Source organism: Eptatretus burgeri, chromosome 4 (genome assembly GCF_056783735.1).
Source record: "Eptatretus burgeri isolate ZD-2024b chromosome 4, Ebu_testis_v1, whole genome shotgun sequence".
In the NCBI taxonomy this organism is placed as follows: domain Eukaryota; kingdom Metazoa; phylum Chordata; class Myxini; order Myxiniformes; family Myxinidae; genus Eptatretus; species Eptatretus burgeri.
Genome location: NC_140964.1, coordinates 84,645,409 through 84,658,221, shown reverse-complemented (window position 1 = coordinate 84,658,221; position 12,813 = coordinate 84,645,409). Strand labels below are relative to the sequence as shown.

Here is a 12,813-nt window from a genome sequence, read left to right as displayed (position 1 = left end):
TCCGGCTTAACACCCGATCACTGAATGACCCACGCATTGATGTATTGCTCTGCACATAAAACACCAGGGTGAGAATGTATACCTGCGTTGAGATTCATACTCAAGCGATGGAGCTCAAAGGTGACCTCTCAACAACCTCATTTCAGTTCATACAGGTAATGGTCATTCAACGAACGTCATGGGCTCCAATAATGTTAGGTTTGTCTGAAGAACAGGTTTTATTTGCCCACGCACGTCACTGTAAAGGTGTGCTTGTGTTTTGGTGAGCTATCAAGAAAGCAAACCATTCCAAGGAAAAAAAAAAAACGGTGAAGGGGGAAGGGAGCTGTTGAGAGATGGTGCCAGTGATCGAGGCACCATGGCGACAGGTTTTCAGCAAGTAAAGACTGTGCGGCACAAGGAGAGTTTGGCACTGGAGGAGGCCATTTGACTCCTCACTCTCGTGCCATACCCTGATATCAGGTCAGGTATGGGAGCATGTGCCAGAACAGTGCGTTGCTGCGTCCACTTTCCGCCGGTACTCCAGGGGCCTCCGTCTGGCCATCCCCCAGGCAGATGCCAGGCCCATCCCCATCTCCTTGAGATAATGGTCGACCTGCTGCAACCATGAGGCATGTGGTCAGCCCACTGGCCTCCTCCACTCATGAGACTCCCTCGCTGAGAGAATCTGGTGAGCAGGATCAGCGTCAGGAAAATGAGCCACATGTCCATACAGCCGCAACTGACGCTCACGGACTATGCAGGTAACAAATCTCATCCGAGTCCCTCTCTCAGCAACCGCTCGTTGGACACAAAATCCGACCAGCGATAGCCAAGGATTCTCCGAAGACACCTGGTACCAAAGGATTTAAGTCTCCGTCTCAGATCCTTGGTCAGAGTCCAAGTCACGCACCCATAGAGCAAGACTGGAAGTACCAAGGACCTGAAGACTCGGACTTTCGTCCTCCCGCACAGGTACCGGCAGCGCCACACCCCATGATCCAGTGAATCCATGACTCCCCAGGCCCGACCCAGACGTCTATTGACCTCTGACTCGCAGCCAGCAGAGACATGAATATCACTGCCAAGGTAAGTGAATCTCTCCACGACCTCAACATCCTCACCACAAACAGCTGATGTTTGTGGTACCACAAACCTCACCTGATATCCACACCGAAGCATTCGATCCCATTTACAGCAGGTAACGCTACCTACACAGCCAACTACGAGGAGTGAACGTTTGCCAGGCACATGTTTGGAAAAGTGCACAACCGGTGCGGAGACGTGATCCACTGCCTGCTCGGCATCCCCGTTCGAAAGACGGGGTTCTTGGAGATGCAGCACCTCTTCTGGGCAACTTTCGGTTACGTTTGACGCCGTTGGACATCCAGTCCCACACACACACACACACACACACACACACGAGACAACTCATTTACGAGTATGTTGCAAAATTAACTATTCCCCACATAGTCTTTTTTGGGGAGCAGTTCATACATCCATTTTCCAAAATTCCTTTTTTAATTTCAAGAAGTGGATACATAATGACGAGAACAGCAATCCAGAGAGCAAACACCTCCGGCAGGTTGAACAGTTTATATTTTGGATCTCAATGATGGATTACACAACTTCCGGCGTTCATCACACTTGAGTGCAGTGTGACCACTCCTTGGCTTTTTTCACAAGATCTTGGCTATTCATTATTCACCTTGGCATCTTGGTTTTCTATAGGTTTTCTTGGCGTATAGATTTTCTATTATCATCGTTTTTCCGAAACCTTGTGAATTCCTGGCTTTTTTCATTGGCTCACCTTGGCATTTATGAAAATGAGGAGTGGTCATACTGCTTGAGTGGCTAAATCTGCTAAATGCTCGGCCAGGTGGCGTCATGCCTGCATGAAGCGGCGACATTTTTTTTTAGTGTCACCTGTGCATTGAATGACCTGACTTCCTGTCATGTGTTGCTGCGGTGTTCCTGTTTGCTATCAAGTTGTTATATCTTACCTCCTTTTACTTAAATATCGAGTTTAATCTCTAATACAAGGACGTCAGCTTTACTTGCCAATTATGCCCAAGGAAGCTGCTCCTTCGATTGCAAAAGTATGGAGCAGAATTTCCAACTGAGTTCGTAGTAACTTCTGGGAACAGTTTGTTCTGCAAGTTATGTTCTACAGTCGTGTGCCATGAACGACGGTCCAGTGTTCTGAAACATCGCGACAGTATAAAACACACGAGAGCCAAGCATGAATTCCAGCGTGACGGAATCACCATTTGCACGAGACTTTTCTGGATTCAGATTCATATTTTCAAGTTATATCCCAAAATGTCACGATGATAATGCTTTTGTAATGACAAACATGACCAATAGGAATGATCGGTGGAAAATAAATTCCAAGACAAATAGCACTTAATTAGTAATCATTAATTGAAGTTGCGTGACGGAATCACACACGAAAGGACATAGGTTATGGGAAGGTATCTTTATTACCAAAACTCTGCTCGTATGCCGAATTCTTGCAACTGTGCGATACATATCGCAAAAGCTCAACTGATGAACGAACTAATGAATTTCACCCGCTTTCTGCTCGAAAGTAGTCTCATCCAATTTTCATGGCCGGTAAACTCTCGTGACGGAATCACAAAATATCCAATCTTCGAATACAAGCTCAACATATTGTTCATTGCAAAAAATGCAATAAAAGTTGAAAACGAACGAAAAGGGCGTTCGTTCTCTCTTTTGGTATTTTATTGAAATGAAAAACGAATTCTGCTGTCGTCAGAACGAAATTTATTTTTTGCATCGCTTGTCCAGTTTTACGTGGAATTCATCCAAGGATGCTGAAAATGAACCTCGACAGACATTGCTGCTAACTGAGAAAGTGAGCAAGGGACAAGAATTTGTTGATCTGGTAGTTACGAGCTTTCTCAGCAGATATACCTCTCTACAAACTAAATAATCTGGAGATGAAGTCACTATTTCAATTCATGGGCTGCAATGCACATTTGGAGTCCTGTTGCCGATCGCGAGTGGCATCAATGGCAGAGAAAGAAACATTGCGGATCCAGAATCTGCTCAAGGGGAAGAACATATTTATGGTCATCGATGAAGCAGAGGTGGCAGGCGCAAAGTACATTAACATTCTTGTGGGCAATGTCGAATCACCAGAAAAGACTTTCCTGCTGCACTGCAAGCAGCTTCCAGCCTCAATCAACTCACAGACAGTAATACAGACAGTGGATGATGCCATCAAAACGCTACAGTCTGATCGGTCAAATTTTGTTCTTCTCTTGAGCGACGCTGCGCGCTACACGACTGCTGCTGGAGGCCACCTCAAGCAAATCTACCCGCGACTACTCCATGTCACGTGTACTGTGCATCTACTTCATAACTGTGCCAAAAAGGTTTGAGCCCACTTTGCTGACCGATACATCTGATCGCCAGGGTCAAGAGTGCTGCTGTCAAGAACAAAGACCATAAGAAGTTGTTTGCTGCAATTGGATACCCACCTCAACTCATCGTAACCTGCTGGGCAAGCTGGTTAAATGCGGCGTTCTACTATGCTGACAATTTGCCAGATGTCAAGAGAATCATTGGGGAATTTCAAGGTGATGGTTTGCTTGTTACCAGAGCGAAGTAAGCTATAGCATCAGAACACCTGGTGAAGGACTTGCTCAGTATCCATCGTGACTACAAGTGCCTGATTGAGCTGGTTACTAAATGCGAAAGTTATACGAATACGATCTCTGATACTTTTAACGATCTGAAATCGCTCAGCTTTGGCCGTGATCCATGTGGGATAGCGTCTTATTTTGGAGAGGCGTTTGGAGCAGAACAAGGACATAAAGCAGATCATGGATCTGGCAAGCAAGGACATTCCACCAAGTTTGTACACAAAGTTGCGAAAGTGTTAAGTTGCTTCGGTGAGCGTTGAACGCTCTTTTTCGATGTAAAAACAACACTACTGCGGAAGGACCGTAACTTCTCACCCGAAAACGTTGAGAAATATATTTCTGTTTATTACAATCACAGCGATGAAGCGTGAATTTGAGTGATTTGATTTAATGCTGACTTTAAAAACCTTGTAAAATGTTATATCATTGCTGAATTCATGAAAATGTTCTATCATTGCCAACTTGCTGGCTTTGAGAATATAATAAATAAATGACTAACTGAAAATTAGTCGTTGCAGTCGCCTCTGTGTATGGATTTTAAGTTACTTTTTAGTGCAACTTTTGGTAAAGAAATAAAAGCAACTTTTCACGTTTTTTAGTGCGACAAAAAATTGCCCTGGTAATCATGGAATAGTCTTCAGAAGGACTTGGTGCGACCGAGCGAGCCAACTCTTCTGGCGGCAAATTTGGAATTTCATCTATCCACACTTCTGAGATAAATGTGTACAAATTGTACTTTGATAATTTTCGATGTACACTAAAAATGCACGATACCAAATGGTCATGTAATATGTGGTAAAGTGTCAATATCCTCCATAGAATGGTTTTCGATGGATGCTCTTAATAAAATGCTGAAACGTACATACGTACGTACGTACGTAAGCGACCGATTACTTAACCCCACTTTTGGCTTAGTATGCGTGGGATAACTAAAATATTCTCTTATCTGGATCTGGATTTTCATCAAAATCGAAACAATTATAACTTGTCACACACACACACACCAAACTTGTCTTCCAAATTTCCTCCAAATCCGTCCACAACTTTTTGAGATATCCTGCTCAAAGAAACACAAAGAGACAGACAAACAGACAGAGGTGAAAATATATATATATAACCACCGTCCACCTTCGGTGATGGAGGTAAAAATATAAAGGGTGAAACCTTTGATAAGTTACTGTCCTTCAAAGGATTCTGTTATTTACCTGATTCTGAATATCTACCAAACGGTGTCATGAGTGAGAACAAGATTTATTATACAGTCCTGTACGGAGACAATTTCAGGCAGAAAGGAAAACCCGATAAATTTGAAGTCGTTTTTAAATCCAACCTTCATTTGTTGCCATTTCCACTTGTATCTTGTCCACCTAATCAGCAATTTAAACTTGTTCTCCAACCTTTGATCAGGTTTTCACCATGGTTACAGCAGATCAGGTGAACACGATTTTATTGGATGGTATAGGCCTACCATCTCACTCGGTAGTCACTGAGTTAACAATTTAGTCATCCATTCACTATCCCAAATTGCATGTGTAATCATACAAGATATCATTTGAGAAGTACCTGTGTGTTTGTTTCTGTGTTTCCTTGAGTTCTATGCTTTCCTGAACCACTGGACGGTGGGAAAAAAAAAATCATTTATAGTGGGGATGGGGAGAGCGGAGTGTGCCGGGTGGGCGGATGATGCAAATTCTCTTGGAGTAAATGTGTATTGGAGTGGCAGGATGGCTTGGGGTGCGCATACTTGCCTCTTAGCCATATAGCCTGGGTGAGAATCCTGACCCAGCTATTACCTGTCATCCAAGTGTTTCACAGGTGGGAAGATTCATCAGTGTGTTTGCCGTGCCAAGGATGAACGTTAAACTGGGCGTCTTGTCTGCCAACATTACTCGGTTGACGTTAAAGATCCCATTGTGTCCATCGCGAAGAGTAGGTGAGCTGTCGCCGGTACCATGGCTAAATTCCAAATTTCTGCCCTAACTACTGCAAGGAGAAGGATGGCAAACCGCCCAGTATGACCCTGGCCTAGAAACGGCTTCAGCAGAATCAACGCTTTGTTACAAAGTAAGGTATAACAGATCAGACAAATGTGTGGATGGATGCTGACAAAACTGGACAAGGTTGGTGTGTGCCAAAGATTAATTGATTAGATTTTAGTGAAGATCCCAATCCGAATCTGGATATTAGAATTTCTTAAGTCATTCTTCACCATTTGGAGATGGGGCCAAAAACGATTTGTCGCATGACATCTCACAAAGTTTTGGATGAGTGATGACAAAACCAGGTGGATGAGTTGGTTTGGTGACAATAACAAGCTGATTCGATTTTGGTTCAGGTCCAGATCCAGATCCAGATCCAGCCTGTCAAGTGGGATACAAAATGTAAACTGTTCAGCCTGGCGGAGGTATGTGCTCTACCGAATGCCGTTCTCGTTATTGAAATATCTTACAGTCTCAAACCTATACTTGAATGCAGTTTTTTGTCTTCCACAATAATTTCTCCCTTGATTTCTGAGTAAAATTATGAAGGTTGGTGAGAGTTTCTTTTAGTATGGAGTTTCATCTACTATGTAGTTGGAGCTTGAAGTGTTGGTAATGTGAAGTTTCGCATGTGTTCCCGGATGGGAGTTGCAAACAGCGAGACATAGGTTTTTCTCACGTCAAAGTTGATCACATTTTTCAAAACAAAAATATTTTTTATGTCGTTTTTGCTGGTCATATTTGTCGTGATTTTAACGGTTGTATAAAAAACACGAGAAGCATAGAGCACGAACCTCCGCCATGCAATGCCTGATCCACGAGAACATCTGGCCCAATAAATTTTTGAAATATCGTGCTATATAATCGTTTTTGGCCCTTGAAGTGGTGAAAAATCACTTTAGAAATTAAACAATTCTCGTATGTAGATCCAGATTTGTATCTTCATCAAAATCGAATCATTTCATCGTTGTCACACAACCAACCTCTCCACCAAGTTTTATCCAGATCTGTCCACAACTTTTTGAGATATCGTACCATATATTAGTTTCACCCGATCTCTCAATGGTGAAGAATCACTTAAAAAAATTATCGGATGCGGATCTGGATTCGGATCTTCACCAAAATTGTATCAATTCTTCCTCGTCACACACCCAACTTGTCCACCAAGCTGCCTATCTATAATTCCAGGTGTGTGTGTGTGTGTGTGTGTGTGTGTGTGTGTGTGTGTGTGTGTGTGTGTGTGTGTGTGTGTGACCGCTGTTTCCCGACAACCACTGGTCCGATCTAATTGAAACTTGCCAGGTATATTGCTGGGCCCCTGTGGATGTGCCTTTTCAAGGTTTGATATTAATCGGACGAGTGCTTCCCAAGTTATGGTCATTTATTTACCAAACCAATAGCAGGACACGTTGCTGCGTAGGCGTGGCCGATGGGGAAACGGCGCCATTTAGTTCCGTGGCGTAGGAGTGGCAATGGTCAATGGCAGCGAATGTCATGGCAAGCAAAGACAGGGAGGTAAACTTGATTTTAATTTGGATTTTAATTAACTCTGTGTGTGTAAGTATCACAGCAGTTGTTACTTCAATGAAAGCGATAATTCATGGAATGCATGTGAACATTCCGTGCGGGCACGCACCACTTCCGGATAGTGATGACTTACTGTATTCTAATAATTTCTCGATTTCTTATCCGCATTTATAGATAAACACAATGCCCCACTCCAGTCGTCGTTTCCGAGAGCGAAGGAATGGCCTGTGTGGTTGTTTGAAAGTTTTTTTTAATTTTTTTTTGGTGTGCACGTCCGGCCACGCACTAGTAGTTTATAATATTATTACATCAACAAAATCGCCCTCGTTTTTCTATCATCGCAGATCTACGGGACTCTATATATATCACACAATTATTGTTTACCAAATGACGCAAGACTTCTTTCGGTGATGGAGCTCGCAGGAATTTCGAGTCAACATATATTGGAATAGATTTGAGCGATACTCGCTATTCTTATTCAAAAATAACATCGGATGTTTCAGGAATGCTCAATGATTCCTGTGAAGAAAGGTGTGTTCCACATCGAAACTCCAAACACCCAGGGTCAGGGTGGAATGTCTTACCGTGGCGTTTAACCCCATAAAACATCAGCAGCAAATTAAACCATTCTACCGATTTATTTTCAAACGTCACACGACATCTTTTGTTTTGAGCCTTGTGAAACACAGCGTCATGACGTCATGAGTTTTTTTTTAAATAGCGGTGAGGTGTACTACGTCATCACGCTCTGTGTTTTCCGCTGTGAGGACGAAGAAGCATCGAGGTGAGGTTTGTACAATCATTGCAACGGAAATACATGATCATTGCAACTGTGTTCGAGAGATGTGATTCGGTCGGAGCTTTTGTTTTAGCGTTCTGTGCTCCCAACGAGACGTCGCAATTCCTCCTGCTCGGCGTTCGTTCGTGCGATTTATAACCCTCACTCATTGTGTGTGATCATTCATTCCGTGTGACGGGAATTTCAAGTGAAAAAGCCGAGTTGCAAACCACCGTCCAGTTCTCGCTCAGTTTAAAAACCATTGCATTGCACTTACGTTCTGCATTTATCTGCAGATTACATATTTATATATATTTATATGTGTGTATATATATATATATATATATATATATATATATATATATTTATATGTATATAATGCCTTCTTGTACATCTTGTGAGTTGTGATTATTTTATTATATTTTGTGAAAAGCAGGATGATCGTTTGCTTGGCGAAACACCACGAAACACCACGATGCCCACGTGTTCGATCGTTTACCATAACACGCTTTAATAAATAAACAATTTGGTGGTGGAGTGCCCTCACTCTCCCACTCTCCCACTCTCCCACTCTCCCACTCTCCCACTCTCCCACTCTCCCACTCTCCCACTCTCCCACTCTCCCACTCTCCCACTCTCCCACTCTCCCACCTCCTCCCCACTCTCCCACTCTCCCACCTCCTCCCCACTCTCCCACTCTCCCACCTCCTCCCCACTCTCCCACTCTCCCACCTCCTCCCCACTCTCCCACTCTCCCACCTCCTCCCCACTCTCCCACTCTCCCACCTCCTCCCCACTCCTCTTCCCCCGTCCCCCTCCCCCCTCATCCCTCTCCCTCTCCCTCCCCTCTCTCTCCCCCCCTCCTCCCCTTCCTCCCCTTCCCCCCTCCTCCACCACCACACCACCACCACCATGGCACGTTCTAATATTGTATTGCATCCTCTAGGGTTTGGAGAATGAAGCAGTCTTCATTTTCAAGTCACAGTTCAGGCGAGAAGGTGAAGGTAAGGTGTATCACGTATATTAATTACAGGTATATGTATGAAGGTAAGGTGTATCACGTATATTAATTACAGGTATATGTATGAAGGTAAGGTGTATCACGTATATTAATTATAGGTATATGTAGGAAGTATGAAGGTAAGGTGTATCACGTATATGTATGAAGGTAAGGTGTATCACATATATTAATTACAGGTATATGTATTAAGTATGAAGGTAAGGTGTATCACGTATATGTATGAAGGTAAGGTGTATCACGTATATTAATTACAGTTATATGTATGAAGGTAAGGTGTATCACCTATATTAATTACAGGTATATGTAAGGTGTATCACGTATATGTATGAAGTAATATGGAATAGGCAAAGCCTAGAAGCGCACGTAGAATTCTTCTTACATTCAATGCTGCAATTTCCAGTTACTTCAGCCTGGATTCAGGATCAGCGATCAAATAATGTAAATCACGATTTAAAATTATTTTTTGATGATGCGGGAGATATCTATTATAAAATTAGGTAGACTTAAAACTGCTAGAGTATTTACTCTCGAGTTTTGTTAATTTTTTAGTCATAAAGATGTGATTCGGTATACTATAGATCAAATTAATTATTTGTGCATTTCTATAACGGTGATAACACTACTGCATATTACCTCAACATTACCTCCACAACAACAACTACACCGCCTAGAACAGGATCTCATCTGAAAAAAAAATTCCTCAACATTACCTTCACAACGACAACTACACCGCCAAGAACAGGATCTCATCTGAAAAAAAAAAAATTTCCTCAACATTACCTTCACAACAACAACTACACCGCCTAGAACAGGATCTCGTATAAAAAAATAAATACAAGAAGCAAACGTAGAATTCTTCTTGCATTCGCTTCTGACTTTACCTGTAACTTGTTCACAACTGAAAACGCAATTTCCGGTTACTTCGGCCTGGATTCAGGATCAGCGATCAAATAATGTAAATCGTGATGAAAATTTATTTTTTGATGATGCGGGAGATATCTTTATTAAAATCAGTGGAGGAAATATACACCATGTCTGATATTATTTGGGTCTTTCATGTCTCCGACGATGCTTTATCTCCCGGCATGCATCGTTCCCATGACAAAAATCGGAAGCAACAAAAAAAAAAATAACTGAAGCAAAAGGGTCATAGCCAACGACACGGATTCCAAATTGCCAGGGTATTGTGTTGTTTCCAATTCTCATGTGCATGCGTTAAGTAATATTCACAAGATAGAAATAAAACCCAATCGTGTTTTCCACCGCACAGCGTTTAAAAAAAACCCAGAAGCAAAAGGGTCATAGCCAACGACACAGATTCCAAATTGCCAGGGTATTGTGTTGTTGTTGTTGTTGTTGTTTCCTATTCTCTCATGTGCACGCGTTACGTATGAAGCTCACTACCTTCGCTATGAAGGGAAGGTATATCACGTATATTAATTACAGGTATATGTTTGAAGGTAAGGTATATCATGTATATTAATTATAGGTATATTTATGAAGGTAAGGTGTATCACGTATTTGTATGAAGGTAAGGTATATCACGTATATTAATTACAGTTATATGTTTGAAGTATGAAGGTAAGGTGTCACTTATATTAATTACAGGTATATGTATGAACTATGAAGGGAATGTGTATCACGTTTATTAATTTCAGGTATATGTATGAAGGTAAGGTATATCACGTTTATTAATTACAGGTATATGTATGAAGGTAAGGTGTATCACGTATATTAATTACAGGTATATGTATGAAGGTAAGGTGTAACATATTGTTGCGAATTCGCGCCTGCTGGTGTGCGGACGGCCACGTAACTCGGATCTCGGCACGTCGCCCACCAGACGGACAATTCAGTCGTGACCCTCTCGGAACAATGCCGGGAGCTAGTCACGGGTGGGCCTTTCGACCTCACCACGATCGTGCCAATCGGCCACCCGCGTAAGATAGGGTTGTTCGCCAAACTCGACCTACCTAAGTACCCACGCGAATGGTAAACCGGGCGATCGTACCTCACCGCAGGTCGACTCTGGACACTAGCCGCTTGGGCGGCCCGTTCCGTACTATCGGGATAACCGAGCGGTGTTATTGTCGACCTCGACGGTTCAGATTATTTACCGGGCGTTTTGCACCCACTACGAACCCTTTACGTGTAGGATGGAGATTCAATTAGGGAAAAGACGAAGCGAAACGGGAAAACAGTTCACATAATGCACATTTATTTCCCGGCACACGGAAAGCACGTATATCCAGCCATACAGTCAAAATGCAAATAAAGCAACCAAAACGATAAAAGCAACAACGACGCAGAGTTAATACCGACTATGCGCACACACGGCAACACTGATGCAGTTCTTCTTTACAGACGGCGCCAACACACATTTACACAAAAGCAAAGGAAAGAAGCCACCCTCATAGACAAGAGGGCAGACAGGCCCGTAGGCCAAATGTGCGCGTGACCTGGAGGAGCGGCCAGGTCCACGAGATTGGGGGGGGGGGGGTCCTACCCGCGTCCTCGTGACGTGTTGGCGGGCGAGCCGCAAATGTGGCCGCGTGGCTGTGCCCCGACTCCTTACTCCTTGGCGGGTTTCGTTGGCACGACGTTTGGAGTGGGGTGGGAACGGGGCCCCCTTTTTGCACTATCTCAGCGCGGAGGGGGGGGGGAATTGTTGATGCCCTAGGGGAGGAGAATGGCTGGCTGGCTTGGGTCCCGGGACGAGACGAGCAATTTCCCCACACCGTAACTGTGTCGCCGACCACCGTCCTTCTCATCTCGGACCCGAGCTCCCTTGTTTGCAGTTCCACCGCGACTCTTCTCCGTTCCGCACTCTCCTCCCCCGATCGACCCGACTCTGACTTATTTGCCTTGCGCTCGCCTTTTTATAGGCGGGCAGGAGAAGCCAGTATGCAAATATTCGGATCAGAATGAACTCGGGGGCGGAGCCACGCTCGCCCATTGGTCGGAGGAAACGGGGGCGTGAACCTCCCCTGATCCTAGAATTTGCATATATTGACTTCACACACACGCGCCTTGAGGCGGGGCCAAGCCACCCCGCGCTCGCTAATTTGACGGAGGAAAGGTGGGCGTGTAGCGTTTTTGATCCGAATTTTCCCTCGGAAAGGCCGCTATTTGCGCTCGCGGATCGGTGCTTTCAGCACCAATCGCCCAACGGGCCCGAGACAGCCCGACGTTCAGTGTTCACAGGTGGTGCGGGAATGGCCGTAGAAGGAGAGAGGTGAAGGTGGTGGAGGGTTTTTGGTGGTGGTTTGATGGTTATGGTGCCGTTTGGGAATGGCGTTGATGCGATGATGTGGGAGCGTAGATGGTGGCGGTGGTGTGGTTGTTGTGTGATGGCGGTTGAGACGTGGTTGGTTCAAAATAAAGATAGAACAGAAAAAATGGCTAACTCAAAGCGTCGCAGCCCAGATGAATCACATAAATTCCCTCTATTCAACGGGTTTGGGCTAACTACACATGCACCTATCAAGACATCTCACCTACGGGGTCTGAATGGTGGTTTGCGAATTTCCACAGCTGTAACAATATATTAATTACAGGTATATGTATGAAGGTAAGGTGTAACGTATATTAATTACAGGTATATGTATGAAGGTAAGGTGTGTCACTTATATTAATTACAGGTATATGTATGAAGTATTATTGCGGGGCCAGGACGTCGGCCGTAAGCACGACCACCAGATGGAACAGTATAATTCGGCTCGACCGATCGCCCGGAATTCAGATCGTACTGTTCGGAAAAGTCCGCAGAGTACGGGTCCCTTTCGGAGCGTGAAGGGTCAACATTTCCACCACGTGGTACAGCTTGGTTTTTCAAACCCGGGGGCGCGACCCCAAGTG

At 44.1% G+C, this 12,813-nt stretch overlaps 1 protein-coding gene across 7 annotated transcripts in view; it reads left to right on the top strand.

The window, feature by feature from the left end:
• Positions 1-12,813, top strand: part of LOC147028573 (septin-2-like) — a 159,349-nt gene that overhangs the window by 53,487 nt on the left and 93,049 nt on the right. For 2 of the 7 annotated variants that reach the window (XM_085879107.1, XM_085879106.1), the window contains exon 3: positions 8,881-8,938. In XM_085879107.1, the coding sequence (XP_085735233.1) occupies positions 8,881-8,938 (58 nt within the window). Of the gene's footprint in view, positions 1-7,664; positions 7,688-7,826; positions 7,946-8,880; positions 8,939-12,813 lie in introns of those variants that run through there. The other 5 variants (XM_085879111.1, XM_085879110.1, XM_085879112.1 and 2 more) reach the window with 5 other exon arrangements.